This window comes from Seriola lalandi, unplaced genomic scaffold (genome assembly GCF_002814215.2).
Source record: "Seriola lalandi dorsalis isolate HSWRI2012SDOR001 ecotype SW California unplaced genomic scaffold, Sedor1 jcf7180002054676, whole genome shotgun sequence".
Classification (NCBI taxonomy): domain Eukaryota; kingdom Metazoa; phylum Chordata; class Actinopteri; order Carangiformes; family Carangidae; genus Seriola; species Seriola lalandi.
The window spans coordinates 368,973-394,334 of NW_019525229.1; the positions used below are offsets into that span (position 1 = coordinate 368,973).

At 40.9% G+C, this 25,362-nt stretch overlaps 3 protein-coding genes across 4 annotated transcripts; 2 read left to right on the forward strand and 1 right to left on the reverse strand.

Annotated features, from left to right (window-relative positions):
* Positions 1-307: 307 nt before the first annotated feature.
* On the forward strand, positions 308-3,288 carry nagk (N-acetylglucosamine kinase). Its single transcript, XM_023421743.2, has 10 exons — positions 308-439; positions 910-994; positions 1,084-1,182; positions 1,290-1,431; positions 1,831-1,941; positions 2,026-2,138; positions 2,281-2,368; positions 2,461-2,558; positions 2,649-2,727; positions 2,840-3,288. Exons 1-10 carry the CDS (start codon positions 411-413, stop codon positions 3,043-3,045), a joined length of 1,050 nt encoding a protein of 349 aa, XP_023277511.1. The 5' UTR covers positions 308-410; the 3' UTR covers positions 3,046-3,288.
* Positions 3,289-4,822: 1,534 nt separating this feature from the next.
* Positions 4,823-10,549, forward strand: LOC147818224 (uncharacterized; the record flags this gene model as incomplete). Its single annotated transcript, XM_087178115.1, has 8 exons — positions 4,823-5,017; positions 5,112-5,189; positions 5,309-5,504; positions 5,617-5,685; positions 5,869-6,000; positions 6,349-6,451; positions 7,180-7,354; positions 7,474-10,549. Coding segments are annotated over 8 exons (1,029 nt in total), but the record flags the coding sequence as incomplete, so codon positions are not given.
* An 899-nt stretch (positions 10,550-11,448) lies between these two features.
* paip2b (poly(A) binding protein interacting protein 2B) lies at positions 11,449-24,595 on the reverse strand. Of its 2 annotated transcripts, none has more exons than XM_023421762.2 (4): positions 24,372-24,595; positions 14,684-14,850; positions 13,694-13,876; positions 11,449-13,565 (listed from the first exon to the last, which is right to left on the reverse strand). In XM_023421762.2, exons 2-4 carry the CDS (start codon positions 14,837-14,839, stop codon positions 13,509-13,511), a joined length of 396 nt encoding a protein of 131 aa, XP_023277530.1. In that variant the 5' UTR covers positions 14,840-14,850; positions 24,372-24,595; the 3' UTR covers positions 11,449-13,508. The 2 variants fall into 2 exon arrangements, with proteins under 2 accessions (XP_023277530.1, XP_023277529.1); XM_023421761.2 differs by lacking the exon at positions 24,372-24,595 and adding an exon at positions 21,266-21,425.
* Between the last annotated feature and the right edge of the window lie 767 nt (positions 24,596-25,362).

The following is a 25,362-nucleotide window of genomic DNA, read 5'->3' on the forward strand; positions in this document are numbered from 1 at the left end:
GTGTTACTTGTACTTTACTTGAGTATGTCCATTTTTGACTGCAGTCTTCTTCTACACTACACTGCATTTCAAAAGAAAATTGTGCTTATTACTCTACATTTTCTTTGACTCCTGTAGCTACTGGTTACTATTAGGTTTAATATTTTCATTCAAAAACATATGATACACTAATAGAATACATTGTGAAGATTAAATTGTGGTTCCTAATCTTTTTCGTTTGTGACCACTTCTGCTGATGCATCAGATTGTATGTGATTTCAACATATCTGCACCCGTGAGGAAAATACAAATCAAAACACGACTGCCATCTACTGGTTATCAGTCTGCATTGCAGGTGGAAACCTAATTTGCGTGTTCTCGCGATGTTTTCGCACTGACCGGACTGACTGGACCTAAACAGGAACCGAGACATGGCATCAGTGTTCGGCGGAGTAGAAGGGTGATAATGAGTTAAAATATACTATAAAACTTTCTCACATTTGTTTCAGTTTAGTTATAAGTTAATGCTAGTGCATGCTGCATGCTTTTATTCGTATTCTCGCGGTTGCCATACAGAAATGTAGAGTATTAGCTGAGCCAGTAGTGGAGTTTGATTCTTTGACAGCCCTCTGACTGGGACACCAGGAAGCTTCTTTTTGTTATGTGCGCCTGTGTGTCTCGTGATCACTATACTATAAACTTAGCAGCATTTCTTTCATGTAGATGTGAAATTTTGTCTTTTTAAAGCTTTTTTCTTTGAACTTCAAAACAAAGAGTTTCTGCGCCTTGTTCTCTCACATATGAGTTTATATATCACAGCAAATGTATATCTGTTTTCCTTCACGTTTTCTTATTGCCTCCATGGTATGAACAGGATGCATGGATTTCTGTTTTTCTCATCCCCTCTGTCCTCTGCCCCCCCGTCTCTAGTGGAGGGAGCCACTCCAAGGCCATTTTAGTGTCAGGAGATGGGAAGGTCCTGGCAGAGACAGAGGGACCATCCTCCAACCACTGGGTGAGCAGAAGTAGGTAGTAGTCAATTCAAATGCCCATAAACTAAACCGATTGCATAAAGATTTTTTGTGTGTGTCTGTGTGTATACAGTTGGTGGGGGTGGATAAATGCATTGAAACCATCAATGACATGGTCCAGAGAGCCAAGGTGGAGGCAGGACTGGATCCAAACACACCACTATACTCACTGGTCAGCTGCACTCGTGACACACAAATGCTTTTATTGACCTCTAATGAAAGTAATTTATAAAGAAATAAACATTGATTTTCTGTGTGTGTGTGTGTGTGTGTGTGTAGGGTATGTCTCTGAGTGGAGGGGAGCAAAAGGATGCCATTGACGGAATTATCGCTCTCATGAAGGAACGCTTCCCCAGTCTCAGCCAGCACTACTTCATCACTACTGATGCCATTGGCGCCGTGGCAACCGCCAGCGATCATGGTAACTAGCCATTTTTTGTTGTGGCTTTATATTGTAATTAAGCCACAGCACAAAACTTCAACTAAAAAGTGCTAAAGACGTGTGTGTTAGCTGTGTTTACACAAAATTGAATCTCAGTCTCATATTTTTATTTTCAACAAATTTTACCATGTAAATATGTACATCAGGTTTGGTTTAGCACCTAATTTTACTGTAGATGTAAATTTACATTTGAAAGATACAGTAGAAACCATGACCTAACCATGTCACAACAGGGCAAGGGTTGATATTTTACCCTCTTAAGGTGTGGCTGTAGAAAAGTGATATCATTTATGGCTTAATGAGATCCAGGCAGTCATCGTTATTTTCATGTGATATAAATCGGCTCAGCTCAGACCATCTTGTTTTTTTCCTTTGTAGGAGGTGTAGTAGTGATATCAGGGACCGGCTCTAACTGCAAGTTAGTCAATCCTGATGGCTCACACATCGGCTGTGGAGGCTGGGGTCACATGATGGGTGACGAAGGATCAGGTAACCATGGCAACACGCAAACACAGACACACTGCGCATTTAAAATTGGAGAATGTACAGTTTTATTGGTGTTGTGTCTTTCAGGGTTCTGGATCGCTCATTTGGCGGTGAAGACGGTGTTTGATGCCAAAGACAACCTGGTCACTCCCCCTCATGACATCACCCATGTCAGAAAAGCCATGGAGGAATACTTCCAGGTCAGATTGCAACAGAAGTCACTGAATCAATCACTTTACTGCTCTTATTAAAAAATGTTTCCATTTATGAAATAATATAAAATCAAGTTAGAGGAGGGAGGCGCTGAGGGAAGCACATTCACAAACCTGGCATTCACCCCAGGTGTCAGATCTGATGGGCATGCTGCCGCACCTCTACAGAAACTTCCGGAAGTCACACTTTGCTGGTTTCTGCAAGAAACTAGCTGAAGGTGGGTGGTGCATCACTTCCTGCTTCATTTTGTTTAAAGAGAGTAAAATATTAATTAGTAAATTAAACTGAAAACTGTGTCATTTGTTTAAGGCGCGGAGGCCGGGGACGCTCTGTGTCGGTATGTGTTCACTCAGGCAGGGAGAGCCCTGGCAAAACACATCGAAGCAGTGTTACCCGCAGCACAAGAGGTAACATCCAGACACACACACATGCAGTACATAGCTGTGATTTCACTCATTTGAATTTCTCCAAATCTCTTAATTTTTCGCTCTCTACAGCCTCTGCTGAGTGGCGACCTCGGCCTGCCCATCCTGTGTGAGGGTTTAGTGTGGAGGAGCTGGGATTTTTTGAAGCCAGGTCAGTGTCCCTGGGGCCCCTCAGAAAAGCGAGTGCCGCAGTAGAAAGTGTTGGATGAAACCATTGTAAAGAAGAAGCCTCATTTTTTATGTCTCTCTCTGTCTCTGTTTAGGGTTCACTGAGGTCCTAGATAAATTGGCATCATCTGACAAGTTCAAGGGCCGTTTCCGTGGCTACAACCTCCTGATCTTGCGGCAGTCTTCGGCCCTCGGCGGTGCCAGTCTTGGGGCTCAGAGTTTAGGCACCAAGATAACTATGGATTACGCAGCCAACACCAATGTCTTCTACCAGCACACCTTCAACAGCAGCAGCCAATGAGAATACAGTGTACTGGCCAGTATGTAATTACTATTATCATTGCTAATAATGCTTATCATAATGATAATGATAATGATTGATTGATTGGTCGAAAATATTCCAGATTGTGGTGGTTTAACAGCTGCTATTCTGACAATGGAACTAACTACAGTTTGACTGTCATTCCAAATCTTTGCACCTTTGTAACACTTGTTTACATTTGACATTTCTAATAAAAATACTGCTAATTTGCCAAAAAACTAATTCATGGTTGTAAATATTCTCTGATTCCCCAAGATAATTGAAGTTCCCTAATACAAGTGTAGGTTTAAAAATGCTCATTCTTTATATGTCCACTTATTACTGGCAGAGAAATTGGTTCATTCTTTCGCAGCTTCTTTGCACTTTTGTTGTTTACTAATAGATGGTGCTGTTACACCACCTCCCTGCTTGTGGCAGACACATCACAGTGTCTGCTTTTCTTCAATGGTGATGCAGAAACTTAAACAAGAAGTACTCAGTTTCTTGGGTCAACATACACTAAGATAATACTTGATGTATCTTTATTCACAACACAGCCATTTGCTGTTTATCAATTTTATGCACCATGTTTTGTCATTTGAAGACATAATGCTTATATTAGACAGTCAGATTTACAAAAAAACATGATGCATTTGGGTCTAACAGGAAAAAAGGAAAAAAAAAAAAAGTAGCAAGGTGTGATACTGCTTTACAACTTGCGTCAGTGTTTGGACTGTTTCTACCCATGTCACCTTGCTCACAGGCTGCTGGTGATTCACAGCCTTTCTGTTTAAATGCGCAGCACCTCGCTCGCACATCGCAGAAGTAATGGGACAGACATGTAAAGGAAGCAGCAGTAATGGTGTGTGCTGCCACAGTGAATAGAATGAATATCAATAGAATAAACAGAATTTGATTGAAAACAACAGCAGTAAGATTCCACTGAGTCTGGCTCCTCAGTTCAGTTCAGCTTCACTGCTGTGATACTCTGCCAGAGAGGAGTCAGAAAACCATCAGATGATTCCCTCACAACACCTGAAGGTAAACACGCTTGACTTTTCTTCATTTTACACATTTTTGTGTTGAATTATGCAATAGTCTCTGTTATATTTTTGTTTTTTATCAGTGTGTTTTGAATTGAAATGAGAAGGTTTTAAAAGATGTTTTTTAAAACAGAACAGAGCTCTGCTGCTACAGCTGCTCTTAACACTACGCACTGTGTCTGACGGTTTGCTTCCACGTAGTTTGCAGCCTCCAGGCAAATTTGTCATCATCCACAAACTGCACCAACATGTCAGTCAGAGAACTGCTACGTTACCAAAGTCCTGTCTCACCTCATGCACACAACGAGTCTCATGAATTAACACTACTTCCTTAAATACTACTACTTATTTATTAAAAACCTCAAGCATTGTGCTATAATTTGACAGACTTACTGTCCTTCACTGGACTATTTCCATTTCTTGCTACTTATGTGACACTTTACAGATACTACCACAGTAAAATGCTGCTCACTGTACATAGTGCATTGACAATAACAACCCAATAACAGTCACAGGGGCCATGTTTGTGAATTGATTCGACTTAAAGTACATTTTTGTTAATAATTATGTCGTTTTACTAAATTGATATTTTCAACTGAGGACTTTTCTATAAAGGATCTGAGTCTTTCCTTCACCAGTGGCTGACAAAAAGCTGTTCAAGGTAGAACCACAGTTCCTGATACTGTAGGTCTGAATCCTGTCTGAGCTAAGCTACAGTGTATGTCTGAACATTGTGTAAATTCCTACTTATTAACTTTAACACAAATAATTTTTTCCCCTGCCAGACTAAAGGGCAAGAGCCTTGGGAGAGATTCATCACAACATACAACAGTGACTACAGACCCTTCAGTGAGCGCTATCTACAGGTCAACCAGCTGAACCCCGGGACTGAAGCTGAAGCTGCTCCTGCATTTATCCCCCCACCACAGGTTAGATAGATCACTGAATAGATTTATAACAGGAAAAACAAAGACACATTTCTTTGACAATAATTCTTACTTATTTATTGTGTTGTTTTCATAGCTTAAACGTGAAACCTGGCCTATATTTTACCATTATTTCTACAAGACAACCAACAGCACCTATGGCTCAACTGCACAGGTGAACCACAACATCACACACTAACACCTGCAGCAAGTTCACAAAAACCTCTATTTTAAACTAGTTTTCATTTACTTGTACCACCACGATCCTCACCCTCTCCATGCTCTGTACCTCAGCCTCCCTCTTATCACCTCTTCCATGCCCCCCCATCTACGATCGGCATCCTCACTCCCTCCGTTTCCGTGGCGACTGGGGTTGTTGGCTCCACCCTGACAGAGGGCAGGACACAAGATGCGAGAGTCGCCAGGGAGACTGGGCATTCACTTGGCGTGGAGAAGAACGGTCAGCTGCACTGTGTTTGTGGTGGAAAGGGTAAGGAGCTCTCTCTGTCTCTCTGACACACACACACACACACACACACACACACACACCCAACTAAGCTGGCAGGTGTAGAGAAACTCAATCCAGCTTCTTCTATTGACAGCAAATGTCTTGGCACAGTATGAGGCAAAAGATGAGCCACATCAGAAGATTGATGTTCTCTATGAGAAAGGTTAGACGACTGTTTTAACTCCCAGTGTTTGATTCATCTGATATTTGTCTAACAATGAGATACCAGTTTGAAGTGATTGAAACAAATGATTTTTGCTAGTGCTTTAAACTTTGAAAGAGGCTGAAATTAGAGAAACATATCTGATATTGTCGTAATCCCGTTCCATATTTTTTGAACTTCTAGGTGCGATTGTGGTTTCATCCCATGTTGCTCCGGCCTGCTGTGAAGATTTCCTTAAATCTGTGTGCAGAGAGGCCGGGCTGCAGCACCTGCTCCACTTTCCTGTGGCCTCCAGTCCCATTGTCACAAACAAAGGTAAATCAACTCTCTCTCACACAGACACACACACACACACACACACACACACACACACACACTATTCTTCCATGAAACACACCCGCACCTTGACGCACAAACTCTGGTGCCCAAAATGACCCTTTAGAGTAAAATCAAGGCGGAAACTTCTACTTTTGTGAGGCTCAGAGGTTAGACAAGACCAAACACAGTGTGGGATAAAGTAATGAAACTCTGGGTGTGACAGATGGGAGCTGTCACACTGAGTGTTATACAGAGCAGACAGACTGTGATGTCACCCCGTGCAGAAATACTTGCAATGAAGTGGAGTAATTGAATGAAAACACTTAAATTCCCACTTCTGATTAGATGCTGAAAATTGGGAGAACAGCGCCTACATGAGGGGCTTGAGACCAGCTGTAGGACTGAGAAACAGCTCCGGCCTTGAGCCGACGTCAAGGCAGTGCAGTTGGTAAGCCACAGACACAGACCTCAACTTTTTATCGACTAAAACTAATCTTTCAAATTTCTTCTCAGATATCTCACTATTGGTGCAGCAGATAAGCTTGTATATGGAAAGTATTATGCATTTTATGACTAAAGCATGAAACTTTCGCCAGTGTTTCTATAAACCATTAAGTTTATTTTCAGACGTGGAGGTATTTCAGATGTGACCTCTGGGACAGGGCAGAGCCCCCTGGAGTAATGAGTGTGGTCCAGACCAAACTAGCATGATAGCTTCTGATTAGAGTGTTTGCTAATGTGCTAGCTAGTCATGTAATTCCATAGAGAACACAGATGAAGTGTTTTTAACAAGCTATAACTACCTTAACACCTGTAAATGGTGGGGTCTGCAGTCCCCCTACAAAATCGGTGCTCTACAAAAACTATATGCCTTACTATAATATGGCGTTATTATGCCTTACTATACCCAAGAGTTTTTATACTTTACTATACTATGATGTTTTTATGCCTCACTATATATACTATGGCGTTTTTGAGTTACTATAATATGCCGTTTTAATGCTTTACTACACTGTGGCATTTTCATGCCATAGTATAGTAAGGCATAAAAACGCCATAGTATAGTAGCCTTACCATACCATGTTGTTTTTATGACTTTCTCTACTATGACGTTTTTTATGACTTCCTATTATGTGTTATTTTATGACATTTTCTCTCCCCTCCTCTCGCTCTCAGCTTTGCTGGGGAAACTGAGCGCCCTAAAAGTTGCTGCTTTGAGATGCAGACCCTCCCAGCCCACATCCCTCACGGCAGCACCCGGCCTCTGGCCCATATACAGCCCACTGTCTCCTGCACAGAGCCCAACAAAGAGCCACTGCTGACAGAGTACCAAGCCAGCTACGCTGGTGAGGTAAGGAGAGGCTAGAGAATGCCTGTGTGTGCTGTGTGTGCTGATCAGCACACTGCAGCCCTGTCCATTTGTTTTATAATCTTACATATATATAAATCCCCTTCATTTTCTCCTCCTAGTGGCCCCAGCCTAAGATCCAGCTGAGAGACTATAACCATCGTCATCTTCCCTGTCACTGGAATCCTCATTCTTCACTCTGAATCTCAATTTTTGTCTCAATACACAGCAGTTAAAAAAAAAAAAAAATCATTGTCAGTCTTTTGAGTCAAACATGATGAACCACTGAGTTTGCACTGCTTCTTCATCATCCATCCACCTCATACATGAGCGGTCCGTCCAAACCGAAGTAGGCCTGTGTGTGTCTGTGATTCTCAGTTATCATGCCTCAGGATACAGAAGCCGAGGATGAGTCATAACACAGCAGTAAACCGTCCACTGGCAGGCACCCAAAGGAAACAGTAAAGTGTGTGTGTGCTTGTTTTCATCCTCTTGTGTAGAAGAGGTTTAAATGTGCATGCAGCAGTGCAGTGGAGGAAAGATATAAACAATATAAAAAATACTCAATAAGTAAAATTAAAAACTTTATTCAAACTACCGACTGTGGTCTTACTTTAATCTGACACATCACATTGTATAGGTTGATCTGATTTGTTTTCATAATCGTCATCTGCAAAGTGAATCATTCAGATTTCTGTTGATCTGTGACATCGAGGCTGATCGAACCTCCAGGAACAGGACTGGTTCTGTGAGGTGAACTCCTGTGGTGTATGGGTATGGGTAACAGATAACAGTTATATCTGATAGAAGAACCAGGTTCAATTCAATTCAATAAACTTTATTTGTCCCCAGGGGTCAATTTCAGATCCTGACAGAAGCTCAGCCAAGAATCAGTGATATTCTTAATCTATATGTTAACACACTAAAAAGCGTTTGCCATGGTGAAATTATGAGGAAAACAGGATCTTTTCTCTTCTCTCTTTTTATTCATGAAAATAAAATTTTCTGGCTGTACAAAGTCAAACACACTCTGAGCTGAGGAGCAGACAGAGTTTGTTACGATCCATCAGTTGAGACCTTCAGTTCAAACTGGGACGGTTTGCAGCCAAACCAACAGAATGAGAATCTCTTGACGCTCCTTCACAATAAGGCACTTGAGGTGATTTGGGATAGGACCCCCCCACCACCACCACCACCGGCGGAGGCAATTACACTCTGAGGCGTTTTGGTTTAGGGACATCAGCGCTGCTCTCATCCTCTTCATCCCTCTCCCTCTTTTTCTGCGGCTCCTCCCGTCGCACCCTATCCTCCTCTTCCACAATGGGGAAATAGCACAACACTGACAGTGTCATGTGGCCATCTTGAGTGTAGTCAGACACCCTGAACCAGCCCTTCACCTGCTCTTCTGTAGCCCTGTAGACGGGGGACACGGCCCTGTTGAAAGGCACGCCGTCCCACTCCAAAGTGAGGATGCTGTTCCTCCGGTCTGCTTTCAGGACCATGATGTGAACTTTGTCTGGGTGGGTTGGAGACAGGAGTTTGCCAGCAGGAAGCCTGGAGGATGAATTTTACTTCTATTTAAACATGAAAACATGAACCACACGGTCTCATCATGATTGGACAATATATTTGAGCAACCTAAAGCCTGCAGGCGTCATCATGACCCGTGCTGGTTTTGCCACCAAAGAACAGAGTCTATCATTCTCCACGTCCTCGTCCTTGTAAGTGAAGGGTGATCTCAGGCAGTCTGTCCTGATGTTCGCCATCAGCGACGCAGGCGGTTCAGGTTCTCCAGTGAGGCGGCGCTCCAGTGTGGGCATGAACGCCGACAGAGTGTCCAGGTTCTCAGACGTCAGGCGGCGATTCCTGAAGTTGATAATGAACAGTGTGACGTTGTGCCGCCTTCCTGAATGCAAGATTCAAACAACACAAGATTCAAACAACTTGGGTTAAAAGTCATCAATTCTTCATTGAATTTAAGAGTAATAACAAAGAGAACATGCCAGTTATGCTGGGAGTAAAATTTGATATATTCACTGACAGATAACACACCTGCAGCAGTCTGCTCTGGCTCAGCTTCAAGCTCCATATCTATGAAATACGTCTCTCTTCTTCTTAGAGTTTCCATTTGTTCAGATGTGGGTTAACACTGGTTTGTTGGTCTTACCACACGGTTCACTGGGGAGCTGTTCACTGTCAGTCAAATCTTCCTCGGGACATGGATTTATCGTGGATTGTAGATGTTCAAAGATGTAATTCTTCAGAAAAATTGAAATTTAAACATCTACTGTCCATTTCCATGACAACTGGGCAAAATCCATCTGCTGAGGAAGATCTTGTGAAACAATACAAAGCTCCAGAACAGCTTCTTAATGGACCTTGTGGTGGGATTGTTTTAGTCACCGTCAGTCTTGACATTGTGTTTGTATGTTTGGGAAGGTTTCTGGTCAGTGGTGTCTCGTGCTTGATGTATTATATTTGTATGTTTGGTGTTAAACTGACAGAACCCTCAGACACATTGGTGAGTGGAGTGTGTGATCACTTTGAGTGATAATGTATGAAAATATCAACATGACAATATTCATGAATTGTGTTGCAGACAAAGTCCTGCCATATAATGACGTGTGTTTGGTTATTCATATTTGTGTATAAGGACAGAGCAACTACTGTTAAACTGTTATGATTATAAAGAAACCAACTTTTTAAACTATTAACTATAAAAAAGTGGTAGTTTTTTTTATTATTTCACTGACTTTGGTGCTTGAAGTTATTTTAATATCTTGACACAAGTTGAATTGGGTGGAGATGAATATAACTGATGTATGACTCTGTATGGGTCTGATGTTCTCCCAGCTGGAGAGACTGATGTCACTTCTGTACAATATACGAATGAATCTTTCAGGAAGGAACCCGAGATTCATGACGAGAGTAAGAAACGACGTCCAACAGTTTAATAAAGTGTATAAAGAGATGTGTTAATATGTACATTAGGAAGAATCACACTAATGTGTGAGCTTTTCATTTTTAATCATCTCGAATCCATATCGTTATGAACAGGACCGGTTCCACTATTTCACACTGTGTGTATTTTGACAGATGTAGATTTTTAGTCTTGTGTTTATCATGGCTCTGTGGATGATAATGTCTGTGGGTTGATTGGTTCAGGCTGAAATATGTAAACAACTGTTTCTACACACATTCATGTTCACCTCAGGATGAACTTAATCACTCTAACCTTTTCTTTTTTGACTAAATGCTATTCCAATCAATGTGTTTAATGCCAATTAGCAAATGATAGCATGGTAACACACTTACTAGAATGACAAAATATACTGAACTTCATTAGACTTGCTAAACATCAGCATGTTAGCATTGCCATGCAAGCATTAGCATTTAGCTAAAAGCACAATGTAAGGCAGAGTATTAAGTCTTTTTATCTACTTATACATTTCCAGCAGTTTATGTGTCCTCTGCCTCTGGACATGCTGGTCAATGGAGAGTTTCTGCACAGTGCTTATTATTGTAAGAATAAGAGCTGAATGACCTCATTACTCTGACAGGGTTACCATCAAAATTTCACTCTCGCACTCTCTCTCTCTCTCTCTCACACACACACACACACACACACGCTCAGATCCTTAATTTGTTCACAGTAGCATAGTTCAATTTAAGACCTAGAGTTTCTATACTAAAATATTTTGTGCGTCAAAGTGTATAAAATGAGTCACTGGTCATTTTATAAAGGCTGCGTGTATGTACATGTATTAAATGACAGAACCTGCTGCATCTTTACTGTCTTAACTGCCACCGAGGAGGTTATGTTTTCACCCGTCTGTTTGTAAGCAGTTTTACACAAGAAGCACTGGACTGATTTGTACTGATCTTGGTGGAGAGTGGGTCATGGGCCAGGGAAGAACCAGTTCAATTTTGGGGCAGATCCGGATCCTTTACTATAAATCTATTTTCACTTAAGTCTGGTTTATGTTATTGGGTAAGGGCTAGTCAATATTGAATTTATAAATACAACCAAACCACATGGGTTCATCAGGGGTCTTTATCCACTGTATAAAAGTGTGACAAAAGGCTGACACAAAGCATTTGTCTTTAACATCTTTATTCGTCTTTTTTCATTATTTTTATTTGTATTGAAATTCATACTCTGTGTCATTTGGACCTCTTTTTCTTAAACGGCTTCTGTCATCTAACTCAAACAAAATCACCAAAAATGATTTCATGTTGTACAATCCACCTGGCGGACATTCCTATTGGCTTCACCAGGGTGCCATTTGACAGCTGTGGTCCAACACTGTGTGAGGAAGTTCCCTTTTAACCACATACTCATGGTCTCTGCTGCGGTTTAACAACACACTTGAGTTGACTCGATAGGGTGAAAATTCTAAAAAGCTGCTTGGATGGACAGAAGTGCTTTCACCTGTTAGATACTAAATGCAAGTAACAAATGCACAATTGTCTACTTAACCCTAAGAGTAAGATACACATGTCACTGTTAATACCATGAATGAACAGTGGCATGAGGAGGATTGATGTTCAGATCACACGATGTTTCCTCTTGTCAATACTGCCTCCAAATTTTCAAGCCAAGCTGGCTGAGAATAAGAAAAATGTATTTAACTGTAAGAATCTGGGTTTCCTGAAAACCTTTTCCTTTTGGTGCACAACTTAAAAATGGAGATTATACTTGCAGTAAGGGGTGATGCTTCAGGGAAAGCCAGACCACAACAGAAATCAATGGTTAAAGGGAAGAACTTCCTCAAAAAAAGTCAACCTACAAAGAGAAGAACAGCAAGGAGGCCATACTGTCGGCCACGTGTCGCATACTGCTTTATTCTGACTGGCTGTGACAATACTGTCTCCTCAGGTTTCCTCCTACAAACAGGACTGAATGGACACCACAGGCTACTGTACCCAGTAGAGACACAAAACGCCTCATCCTCAAAAACATGAAGAAAAAAGAAAAAAAGAGGAGGAGAGGCTATTTGAAAACCTGATTTGGATATGGACACTTGATCTGATGCTGGACAAACCAAGTTGTTCCGGCAGAAAGAGGCAGTGGCTGAGTTCCAGACCAAACACTCCCCTGTAACAAGGTTGTTCAATAAATGTTATGAATCCAAAATGAAACAAAGACTGAAACTGTGAACACAAAAATGAAAATAACCGAGTGTTTAAAGGTTCAAAAAGCTCTGACCTTCCCTCTGTTATAACATTTTTCTTGCTGAACTCAACTTGATGTATGACTGGGCGACTCACACCTCTGTTCTTATAAGCTGGACTAAAGATAAACATGGACTTCCACATAAATTGGGAAAAATAAGAATTCATCCATGATTACGCCTGTCCATGTTCTGATCACTGATCGCACACGTGTACAGGGAGGGTGGGTTCTGTATTTGGTTTGGAACAGAGCCGCTGCGGATACAAATAACAACCCGCATCTCGAGACGCACATGCGCTGTGATGTCACAGGGAGCTTATGACATCATAGGAGCTAACCTTAACGGGTTTGATTGAGCGCGATGACTCCACAGAGCAGCGGCAGACACCCATCAAGTCCCCTGAAATATTAGTCGCTCTCTAACCTCTCTGTCCTGGAAACCCTCAACTTAATGTTACGCAATGTTGTTCCAATTTGACAGCAAACAAATTAACAAGTATGTGAAGTAATTTTAAGTTTATTCGATGTTTTGGATTTAAGTTTTGTCCTGGCATCACTCCTTGGTAGCTGCCTCAGTTCAAAAGGGGGCTTCAATGAGATCTGCATACTCTGTAGACATCAACAGCGTCATCTGAAATGCAATGATGAGCTAGCGCCCGCAGTAGGGCGGTGCTGGTATTACACCCCTCCCCCACCCCTGTTCCCAATGTCCCTCAGTTTACAAGAAACAAACAGGAAATAAAAAGATTAAAGAAACATAAAGAAAAGAGAAAGAAAGAAAAAGAAATCCCCCCACCCCCCGACTGGGCCTGCCAGCACGCCACTGACTTCAAGTGTGTATAGGTCTGTGTGTGTGCATGCGTGTGTGTGTGAGAATCAGTGTGTGCGCGGTCGTGGCCGCCAGAGTCTCTGAGAATATGTGAGGACTGGTGTGTGTGTGTTTGTGTGCACGTGGAGGCTCCATGGGGGTGAGGGGGACTCCTAGTATTTCTTCCCCGGGACAAACTCCTTCGCTTCGGGATTCAAGATGCTCTTCCTCTGCAGGGAAAGACATGAGTGAGAACACGCTCCTGTAAACCTAAACCCATGTATTCATTATGAATTTCTAAGGGTGCTTTGGAAGAAGAAAAAAAACTCTTGTGAAATGAGATGCATCTGTGACTCACCGCCACTTCCTCCAGATTGCTGTGGTGATCGCTGACGGACAGGCTGTTGAGCTGCTGCTGCAGCTGCCCCACCCCCTGGTTGTTGAGGTCACGCGAAGGGATGAACCAATCCTGGTCCTCCTCCTCCAGCATTTCCTGGAAGCAGCGCTCTAAGAATTCCTGCTCCAACAGCTCCTCTTCCACCTGGGAGATGACGTGGGAGAGAAGAGAGACGAGTGAGAGCCAAACCAAAGGGCAGAGAAGTTAGAGGGAAAAAAGAACAAGGGGATAAATGGACAGAGGAGGAGGAGAGGACGGGTTATTTGAGATTACTTGCATGACAAGTAGGTGGAAGGTTTCCTAAAAAGACATGTGGTGGCATTAAAACATGACTCACAGCCGAGCAAGAGAAAAAGACTTGAGGTCGAGATACAGTGAGCTGAAAATGGCACATTTTTACTTATATATCACTAACCCTGTAACTCAAGTCTTTAAGATTGGGTTCAAATAACCTCCGATTTACAAGGAAGAAAAACATTTGTATCACAGAGGAGGGGGGTGGACAAAAGAGCCAGAAGTGAAGGACACAAAAAAAGAAAAAAAAAAAAAAAAAAGAGGAGTGTGTGCAGCAAGGAAGGCAAACAGGTCCGTTAACTTGTGACATTATCAGCCATCAGCTGCCCTGAGAACCTTCATCATGGGGAAACAAGAAACGAGAGCAGATGGGGAGATGATAACAGAGGGTGGAGGACAGCGGAAAGCAAGATAACACAGCGGAGTTTAAAGTGCAGGGGCTTCTAAGTGAGTGTGAAGAGACTAGAAGAAGAAAAGAGGAGGCGATGCTGGTGAGAAGCGCCATCTATAACTTGCATTGCTGTGGGTTTGTTGCTCTGGGTGTAATGATGAAATACAGCCCAGAGTCCAGTTAGTTGTAATAAATCCATGAGGGTGACGGTTTATTGGCAACTCTGGAAAGTCATCACCCACAATACATGAAGCGCGAGTACACACCTGTCTGTTATACTCCTCCTCGTTCTCCATCCACATGTACTCGGCGAATGGGTTGGCGTCGTTGCCCTCTCCTGCGTGCCCATTGGCCACCGGCTCCTTCCCCTCTTTGCCCGGAGCTCCGCCTCCCGGTGTCTTGGCCACCTCTGGACCGCTCATCTCAGCCGGCTCTGCACAAGAGAACAGTTACATGAGTGTTATCGTTGATGAAGTCATAAACACTGGAACTTGTTAGTAAATCACAAAAACTCAAAATTCTTCGTGGTAACATTCACTTGAAAATCCATGCTGAAAATATTTTTGAAAATCAGACACAAATGGCTCCTAAAAACCAAATCAAACACAGTGCGCACTTCATTTTCTTCCGTTCTTGAAGCCAGGAAACTCTGGCTCATCTCTTGCTCATTAGGCCACAGCTGTATCTTACTGTTGAATTTACATTATCTCGTCTGAAGCAAGACTATAACATTTCTGCCCAGGATCCAAACTGAACAAATTATGTGTCTCAATTATATTTTAGCTACAGCTGGAAAACTGCTCCCATGGGTAGAGAAGTCCTCAGAGTCTCAGTCCTCATGAACAATAAAACCACAGACCAACACGTTTCCATATCTCATGATCAGAATAAGAAACAGACTGAAAACTGCAACACCTACTGGGACTGATCCTGCTCTGTGTCTCCAAACCTCTAAAAATGTTCTTACTGCAAACACCTAAATGAGTATGAGGGCTTAATAGAGTCATTGGCATTTTACGACAGCAGTCAATAGTTTTTCAGGTTGGTGAATTGCAATGCTCCGGGAGAAAGGCCACAGTGTTTTATTATTAAGCACACACACAAACACAGGCCCGGATAGACATCATGAAGACATATAGCACCATTCACAGGCAAACAAACACCCAGGGTGCTAAATCTGTTAACTTATGCTAATAAAGAGAGAAAATACAACATGATGTCACAACTTCCTCATTTTCCTACCAAGCTTAGTTTCAGTGTGTGGAAGTCAAATAAGATTTAAATCCAAGCAAAAGCAGGAGACGTAGCGGAGCAGAAAAGAAATGGGGGAAAAGTATGAAGACGAGTAGAAAAGAAAACAGTTGAGACAGTAAATCACTCCAGAGAAAGAGTTTAACGCCCATTTAACTGGGAAACTACAAATGAGGATTTTTCTGTATATATGCCAAAACACACAAAACAGTTTTGTGGCCTTTCAGCCAATCACTCTACAGTGAGTGATAGATCGCAAATATTCCAACAAATAGAAAGGACATGTTCAGACTGGCTTCCTCAAGTCAGAAAATGATTTGTCATCAGAGAGATTCAGTGCGAAGGTATGAACATGAAGTTACAAATCTGTAGCCAAAATTTGCATGTGCCTTTTAAAGTTGGACTTGCATTAGTGGATTGAATTAAAATGTGTTAATGTCATGTTAAATGTTGAAGATTAATTTGTGCAGCACAGTTTCACGTAACCTTTATTTCATGGGGTGATTTATAAGGTTATGTTGAATTACATCTACATACAAAATATAAGGCTGCTGCCCAAACTGACTGTAGCAATACTTATATAAAACCACTATATCAGCTGACAAATTTTCTGGTAATAATAATAATGCCGTTAATATGACATGAAGGAATTTCAGGTTTTTCTCAAAGATAACCTGATTATCTCACCCTGATAAAATGGGACAAATCTACTACAATCATAACTCTGCTGTAGAGCTTCAACAATCACTTGCTGAAATAATCGATTAATCGTTTCATCATTTCTCTAACAAAAATCCCAAATAATCCTTTTTTTGTTGCTTTTCTTCGTCATATAGAAACAGTAAATTCAGTATCTTCAGATTCTGGACTATTACTCTAAACCAAACCAATTACAGACATCATTGTGGTCTTGAAAAAATTGTAGATTTTTTAACATCCATGTTAAAACGATTCATCAATTATTAAATTGAAGAAAGGTGAAATAAAATAATTATTAGTTGCAGCCCTTCTCTGCTGTTCGACAACATAACGCTAAAAAACATGTTCAGAGTTAAAATTTAGTGCCAGACAATTTGGAAAGAATTAATGACGCCCTGTGGCTGTTGGCCCCTGAAATCCATAAGGGAGAGAACTGCAGAGATGATGGTAATGAGAACAGGAACTTTCCTCTGTTTGCTCAGTGCATCTCAAAACTGTCATACGTAACACAAGGAGAAAATGAACAACCAATCTGTGGTGAGAAGAAGCAAAAAAAGATTGTGTTGGCTGCACATGGTTTAATCATGGCAAATAGAGTGAGTCATCGTTAAGGTGCTGCATGTTGCAATTTATAGGCTGCAGGTGTCTCTCTCACACTCACACTCACACACACACATACTTTCAGATGACTGTAACACTCAGTAAATAGGCAGCAAACAGCTTCATTCATTAAAATAGTATCACCGCCTCAAAGTTGTACACCTCCACTGACCAGCCGAGTTGCAGTTTATATCCATGTCTGTACAGACACAGAAGATCTGTACAATCACCAGTTTCAAAGTGGGCAGAAATTAAGTATCCAACCAAATGTGAAATATAGTCACAATCTCCCTTCTGTTTTTGAGTTATAGTTTTGAATAATGGACAGAAAAGTGTTTTTTTTTTTTTTTCCTCAGAAAACTGATATCTGGGCGAAGTTTACCTTTGACCTCTTGGGAAAGAGGTCATCACTTTATTTAATCTGACATAATCAGCAGATGAATTTTTGAATTATGGCCAAACATGTTTTGTGAGGTCACAGAGACCTTGACCTTTGACCACTGAAATCTAATCAGTTCATCCCTGAGTCCAAGAGAATGTTTGTACTAAATCTGAAGGAATTATTTCAAGGTGTTCCTGAGCTATACAGATGCAGGAGTACAGAAACTTGATTGGCACGCCTGCTACACAGGCATTAAGTTAGTGCTTTTGTTGTTGTATTAGCTTACTGTTTATTTATTTATTTATTTTACACTCAATGCTACGTGCATGGCACAAAGGTGGGAGAAGAAGCACAATGAGAGGAAGTTACTTCCATGTAAATGACGCTCTCTCTTTGTATTTGACAGATGATGATGTTTCATCAGAGTGTAAGACGAAATGTGCAGCAAGTACACAGTATCACCCAGTAACAAAAGGACTCTCAGTTACTCTCTATACAACTGGCACATAGTCCACAATGTTTCCAGATTCTCCAATCTCAGCAGTTGAAGCCCCTGGGATTCAGGAAGTGAGAATGTGAATCTCTTAATCGACTGGAGATCTGTGCGGAGGCAGTGAAAAGAAAACTCTCCACAACTACAAATCAATGTTGAACCTTGTCCAGATACTTCCTTATTCCATCAGTGGGACAGTCCCTGGCTACACATGACCTTTCCATCTGGATTTAAAATCTGTTGCTCAAGATTGAACAAGATCACATCGCTGTGCATCCACACCTACCCACCTGAAAATACTGTGCATCCCTGCCGTCTGTTTTACTTGGTCTACTCCTCTCATTTCTCTGCACTGCTTGTGCAGATTGTAGCTGGATGTCTCCAACACCACAAGGAATTCCAATCACAATTCAACATGACACATTACCATCAGTATATCTGATGTGGAAGATCCAGTTTTGCAATGATTTTGTGCCTCAACACCTGCAGCTTCAGCTATTTTTTAACAAGTCTAACTGTCGACAATATGACAGTCCACCCACCACAGCAACAGGGTTGTCAAAGAATCCTGCCAATACAGAAAGAAAGCTCTAACAGTCTTACTTTATTTAGATTTAATACTTCCATATTGAGGTGTTGTACATTTAATTATGAAAAAAAATGCAAATTAGACAGTCTGAGTCTATCCCTGTTTCTGCGACACAGACAGTACTACCGCTCTGATGAGACATGCCCACTACAATGACATAATCCTCAGTCTGCCAGCCAGCTCCAACAGACTTGTCATGACTCAACTGCGGCCTCCCAGTGAATACTGGGGGTGGGGGGGTGGGGGTAAAACGATGATCTCAACCGAGCCATGCACACAGCTTTAGGGTCAGCCTAAAGCGCACAAACACACACAAACACACACACCATTGAAATGTTTGACTTGTAAGTTCTGATTTACATCCAAAAAGTCGCAGAAACTTCACCCATGTAATGACCCGATTTCCATATTCAGGACAAAATGTTACTTTGACGCCTGTTCCTGCCGTTTCCATCTTGGTCAGTGTGATAAAAATCAACATACGCAGGCAGAGTTTGACCCGGGGCAGACTGGTGTTCACTCTACGCAGCGACAGTACAGACACACTGTCCCTCAGTAGAGTTCAAATAAACATGGACAATCTAAGTAGGTTAGTAGACTAAGAAGAGGTGTGTCTGTATCTGTGGGCAATGATAAAACAGTCTAATTATTCACTGCAGCGATTTACACAAGTTAACAGTTTTAAAATGCACATAATGGAAAGTGAAAGGGTCTGAAAGAGCATTTTGCAAGAGAATACAACAGACTTCAATTTAACTCTGCACTACCTGAGCAAATGTTCAAAGAGTCTGACGCCTGCATGTGAGAGTATGCCAAGGTGTCCATGATCATTTTTACGGCAGTCTATGAGGTGTTACGAAACAGCACAGACTTCCAATACCAACTGCCAAAGTTTATTGGATACACGTCAAACAAATGCATGGTGCTCGAATGTGTTAATTTAATTCAATACGTCTGCTTTAAAAAACCAAGCATCTCTTGTGTCATAATTTTAAATTGAATATTTTGGGGGTTTTGGACTGTTGGTCAACAAAATAAGCTATTTGGAAGACATCAGTCAGCTTGGGCTTAAGAGGTGGTGACATTTTACAGAGTAAACTATTTCTTTCTCAGTTGAAAAAAGAATCACTAGCTGCTTTTCTTTATTAGCTCTTTCTTCAAAACTAAGAAATATCATGTGAATCCCCACCCTAACATCAATTTCCAACACTCGCCAAAAGTCACTGCCAACATGCCTTTGCTCAGACACCACAAGAGCACATGGCGGGTGAACTAGTATAAAGAAAGAGAAATAGAGACAGCGAGCACTGTGCCATTATGAACTGCATGAAGCACTTAGCATGTTCATGTTGCATAACCATGTGTTGGTCACCATGTAATATTTAGTTAGAGCCTAGCTTGGCCCATCCTCCGAGCCTGCAAGCTGAGTGTGATTTGATCTGATCCGATGAGAATGAAGGATAAACAGTGGAAAGGTAACATGCTGTTGTTCAGCAGGGCTACACAGAAGATGTGAAAACTATGAGAAAACTCAAAAAAAGTAATCATTGAGCTCTTGCTCTGTAAAAATTACTGAAATTCATGTTATGAACTATATTCTTAACTTATCGGCAACATTTTAGACAAGTGATTAAAAGTTTATGTCATATAATGCATGCACTGGTAAATTGTAGTATATATAGTAAGTTTAGTATTTTTAGGGTTTTGAACTGAAAAATCTGACGACATCTTGAGCTGTGGAAAACCGGACATTTTCCACTATTCTCACATTTCACAGACAATTCATTGAGAGAATTGCCAAATAATTAACTAAATCAATAAAAAAAAAAAAATAGTAATCTTTAGTAGCAGCCCCATAAACAAAAGTTAATTACATATTAACTGACATGCCTCCAAGTCACCTCATTCACCTCTGTTGTAAACTACTTTATAAAAAGGCTCAAATTAGTGGGATAACAACAAATAAGCTTAAGTACTAATAGCATTAATAGGAATTTAAAAGCTCAAAATATTAAACTCCACACATGAAATGTACGGTCAGTCTGTTGTCAAACTATCATTCGATACATTTTTTTTTTTTTTAGAGAAACCCAAAATACTGTGTGTCCTGCGTGCGAGGAAAAACTTCAAAATCTCAAACAAACCCAGATTCAATCTGCGGACACGTCGAAGCAAAGATGTTTGTGCAACTCCACCAACTGAGCATAACAGACGCTAAGAAATGCACAGGATAAAGCGCTTCATAACAGATTATGTAATGCAACAGTTAGTGTACTGTATGTAATGGGAGCGTCGTCGTGGCTTACAGCCTGCTAACGTCTCCACACGGCTAACGGGCAAAACCAGGTGTCCGGGCCTACCTGGAAAGTTGGTAAAAGGATTGAACGGTTTTAGCCGAGGTAATGCTAAGTGGCTAGTTTGCAGTGGCTGCAAATGGATAGACACACATAGCTGTCAATGAACGGGCCTAAGGTGAAAGCTATCCCAGCAACAACAAAGGGTAGCGGGCTGGGTGGCTGAAAACAGTTATTTTCGTCAAAGTGGAAAAGTGTATTAGCATGAAAACGGCTTAAACGCAAACACTGCACCGAGTAAAAGAGACACGATAGGCTATTGCAACACGTAAACCACACACCGAGGTCAAACTCCTTTCGCGTTTGGATGCTTGAGGCCAAACAAAGTCGGCTGCTCGGCTACCAGCTAGCACGCTGCTACAGCATGGCAGCATCACTGAAGCAGGTCAACAAAACAAGCCTCCGCTCCGGGGATTACAACACCTTAACACACAAACAAGACAAACCGTTGAAATTAAAGATTTATGAGGTTAAAGTTACCTGGCATTGTGATCTAGGTGTTCGCTTCAAAGTGTAACGTTACACAAAGTTATTGCAACTACACCGCGAAGAGTGCGTGTTCGTCGTTTCACCAGCGGGGATTTCTCCGTGCTGCGATGCAACGTAGCTCAAGTTAGCTAAATCCTGTTAGCCACCTTGCTAACTGTAGAAGCTGGTCACGTGGTTTGGTGCTGCATTCGTAGGCTTTCGGGAATGTGGGGAATTACAGTGAACTTTAACATGAACGCAATGCAAACGTAAAAATTAATGTTTAAAATGCCACCTATCTTATCTTTTTAACCATAGGAGGTAGCTCTTTTTAAAACGTTTCTAATGGATTTTGATCATTTGGCATATTGGTCTTGCATTTATCTGATTGCAATTCCTCAATTTTTTTATAAAAGAATCTGCTCTCCAAATTGAAAATTGACTAAAATCCAATGCATGCGTTACATATGACATAAACTATTAATCACTTGTCTAAAATATTTCTGATAAGTTAAGAATTTAGTTCATAACATGAATTTCAGTAATTTTACAGAGCAAGAGCTCCGTCATTACACATTTTTTGAGTTTTCTCATAGTTTTTACATCTTCTGTGTAGTCCTGCTGCACAACAGCATGTTACCTTTCCACTGTTTATCCTTCATTCTCATCGGATCAGATCAAATCCAATTATGGGTGGGGAATAATTCAATATCTTTGTTTATTAACTTTAAGTGGAATCATATTGTTCATATTTCCAATGTCCACAGAATGGTTTTGAATAAACTAATTAAAAACTAATGGTATTTTGATGTTCAAGCTTTGCAAAGAGTTTGGTTTCGTGTAATCCATTACAGTGGAATACAGTTAATCTCAAGATTTACACTGATACTGGGATATATACTTAATATACTTATTCATATGGTGTTAATAATTTCAACCATGTCCACCAGCCCCAGTTCAGATGTTTTGAATTAATGGGCAAGCAACAACATTCAGAACAGGCTGATTTGTATTTGCGGGATGACCAGCATTAACACTGAGTTCAAAGGTGTGCAGGTGAAGAGCAAATGAAAAATAAAGGTCTAGAAAAATATTTATGTTTTGTTTATTTTGCAAAAAACTATTTGCAGCAATGCAAAGAAACAGATGTAGCCCAGATATGCAAGCAGCTACACCACAACATCTGGTTAAATCCCACCGCAGTTTTTCCTTTCCTATTCCCCCCAGGGGCTAAGAGTGCATGATTAGATGATGGATCCCAAGACTGAACAAGATCCAGCTTCGATGCACTCGGAGCAGAAAAACACTGTAAATCACTGACCCTTTTCCTCTGATTTCCATTCAAATGAAAAAGAGCCAGGCTTTTTTATGTTGAGAAAAATGGAGCAAATATGGTGGGTTTGTTTTTCACCCATCTTATTTGATCGACAGCAAAGATCACAAGAGAAACAAACACCATCAGGCCCCCAGCATCACCACCAGAAATAGACATTATGTTTATTTCTTCTCTGGTTAGAAGGTCCAGTAGTTAATGTTGTTAGTTACGCTAATTGGGTGACAGACAGCATTTGACATTGTGGTTGCCTAGCAGCAAACAATACATGATCCTGATGCGTTTACCTGTAACAATTTCTTACAATAAGCTAATAGCCAACAAAGCAAGTCAAGTGTGAGCCACACGCTTATAATTTGCAGCTTTACACTGAAGAACATACTGCTATGAATCCCTTAACACCAGGAATTTCTTCATAATGTAACAAAAACTGAGCAAACACATTAAAAGAGCTGCAACTACAATTATTTTCATTATAGGGAGTTTTTCCACTCCACTGTCACCAAGTGCACCAACTCATTGTGGGTTTCTCTCTATAATATTTTAAGGTCTCAACCTTACCCTGTAAAGTGTCTAGAGATAGTCAGACAAATGTTGCTTTACTTCAAAGATTAACCATTTATAGCCTATAAAGAAATGCCCATCGCAATTTTTGAGCTCATGGCAATGTCTTTGACTTGAATGTTTTTTCCGGCCAACAGCCCCAAACCCCAAATTATTCAACTTTCAATTATGAAGCCAGTTAGCATTAGCAATTTTTTGGTTGAAAAATGACTTTAACAACAGAGAAAATATCAAAATTGGTGGAAATAAAATGGCTTTCAATCAACTGATACAATGAAGTTGACCATCAGTTCTGACTCGACTGACCCCACTGAAAAATAAAACACTGAATAGCTTTGCCTTTTTGCACTCCTAAAAACTTGAAATAACGATTTGCAAAAGAAGCATCACTGTTTGGTTGAACTGTTTGCAGCTCAAAGACATAGACACAGGATCATTTACCGAACCATGAACCAAGAAAGGTTGGGATCTAATGATACAGGCGGATCAAAAATAATTGAATAATCTTTTCAGTAGCCTAATACACGTCGCAGTAACGTTGAGAATCGAAAATCGGGGCTCACAGTGGGTACGTGAATGCAGCATGAGAACAAACATCCTGTAGCTCCGCCACACCAACACTACACTGCTTACTCTCTTCCAAAACACAAATGCCTGCGTGGCTTCGAAAATAAAAGCTTTTCTGTCGATAAATTACAAATAATCCACCAAGTCACACTTTAATGGCCTTTTAAAAGGAGGACTAAATGACTGTGACGATGAACAAAAGGCTACTAAATGATATGGTCTGATGTTAAAATCAGTGTTTATGCATGACCCTTATATCAATATCACTGATCTAAGTAAATGTATAAATCCAGCATTTGAAGACTGCATATTTTCATGAGTTTGACAGCTCTCCTGTGTCGTTCTCTTATCACAATACAACTATTTATAATGTAGCCAAGTTGTTTCACCTTCTTTTCATAATTTTTGTGAGTTTTTCCATCTTTTGACATTCACAATTGAGAGCTTAAGTGTTGCAAGTCGGTAACTAATGTCAGCCCGTGTTAAATGTTTGCAAAACTATTTAAAAAGGCGGTAATACACAAAGTAACACAAGTTAATTGCTTTAAAATGAACACCGTTGCTTTCTCGCTGCTCGTTCTTTCCCTCTTCGTCCCTTTTCAATGGCAAATTGCCATATCCCCCCTTTTACTCCCCCAATAACAACAGACTTACCACACAACTTCAAGTGCAAGTAGTGGGGGATCCACAAACCAGCTGTCGGGGGGAAAACGGGTCTTTTCCGGTCCCGGATGTCACAAGAAAACCACACAATAAAGAAATACCTCTACTAATCTTCAGTACGATAAATAAACACTTGTCTCCTTTATCAATTTGTTCGCGTTATTAGCTAAAAAAAAAAACGGATTGATCCACTGTTTTTTCTGCGCGGAGACTAAAAACCTTGTGTCGTGGTCGCGTTTGTCCAGCTGTACCCTTTAGTCATTGGTTGGAGTTACGTCACTCAACGTTTCCTAGCGATGCTATTGGCCCGAATGACCACAGGCCCCGCCCCATCTCTCCATTCACGTAAGTAAACAAAATATAACCCATTTTTTCTTGCTCCCCCTTTTTTTGCAATCAATATAACCAGTTAATATTTGACAGTGCGGCTGTATTAACTGGGACTGTACTTTCTTTAACAGACGAGCCTCTAGTTTTATGTTTGTTGAGGCTGTTTGGGATGAGAAATGAGCAGACGAGGAGAGGAACAGTGCAAGAATGTAATGTGTAAGTGTGAGCAGTGGCGGGCACAGGCTTTTCAAGGGCGGGGATACCCCCCATCGGTTTGTGCCTCATTTAGTATCATTACATTCAGGTCACATCTGATTTTCTGTAAGACAGATGTTTGTTTGCATGAACAATTAAATAAAAGAGAGTTGTAAAACCACCTGAAATGTAGTATTTGCTGGCCAAATATTGTGTTTTGTGATTCAGTTTTCTGCAAGAAAAAGTCCAAATTAAGCACTTAAATTTGAGCATTTCCAAGGCTCAGTGTTCCTTATGTGGTATTATGATGGCGCTCTGTTGGCTGATGGAGGTCTTCATCTAGGATGCTCTTACATTTGTGTTGTGGCGGTGAATTTCAGTCTTTTATGCACCGATGACATTACTGATGAATGTATCATTTTAGCATAACTTCGGTTTTTTGAGTGTCTACCATTTT

Coding starts and splice junctions, on each gene's coding strand:
- nagk (XM_023421743.2), top strand. CDS start 411: ATGGCATCAGTGTTCGGCGGAGTAGAAGG. Junction 1,942..2,025: donor GATGGGTGACGAAGGATCAG/GTAACCATGGCA, acceptor TGTGTCTTTCAG/GGTTCTGGATCGCTCATTTG. Junction 2,728..2,839: donor CTGGGATTTTTTGAAGCCAG/GTCAGTGTCCCT, acceptor GTCTCTGTTTAG/GGTTCACTGAGGTCCTAGAT.
- paip2b (XM_023421761.2), bottom strand. Junction 13,877..14,683: donor AGGAGGAGTATAACAGACAG/GTGTGTACTCGC, acceptor GTCATCTCCCAG/GTGGAAGAGGAGCTGTTGGA. Junction 13,566..13,693: donor GCAATCTGGAGGAAGTGGCG/GTGAGTCACAGA, acceptor CTTTCCCTGCAG/AGGAAGAGCATCTTGAATCC.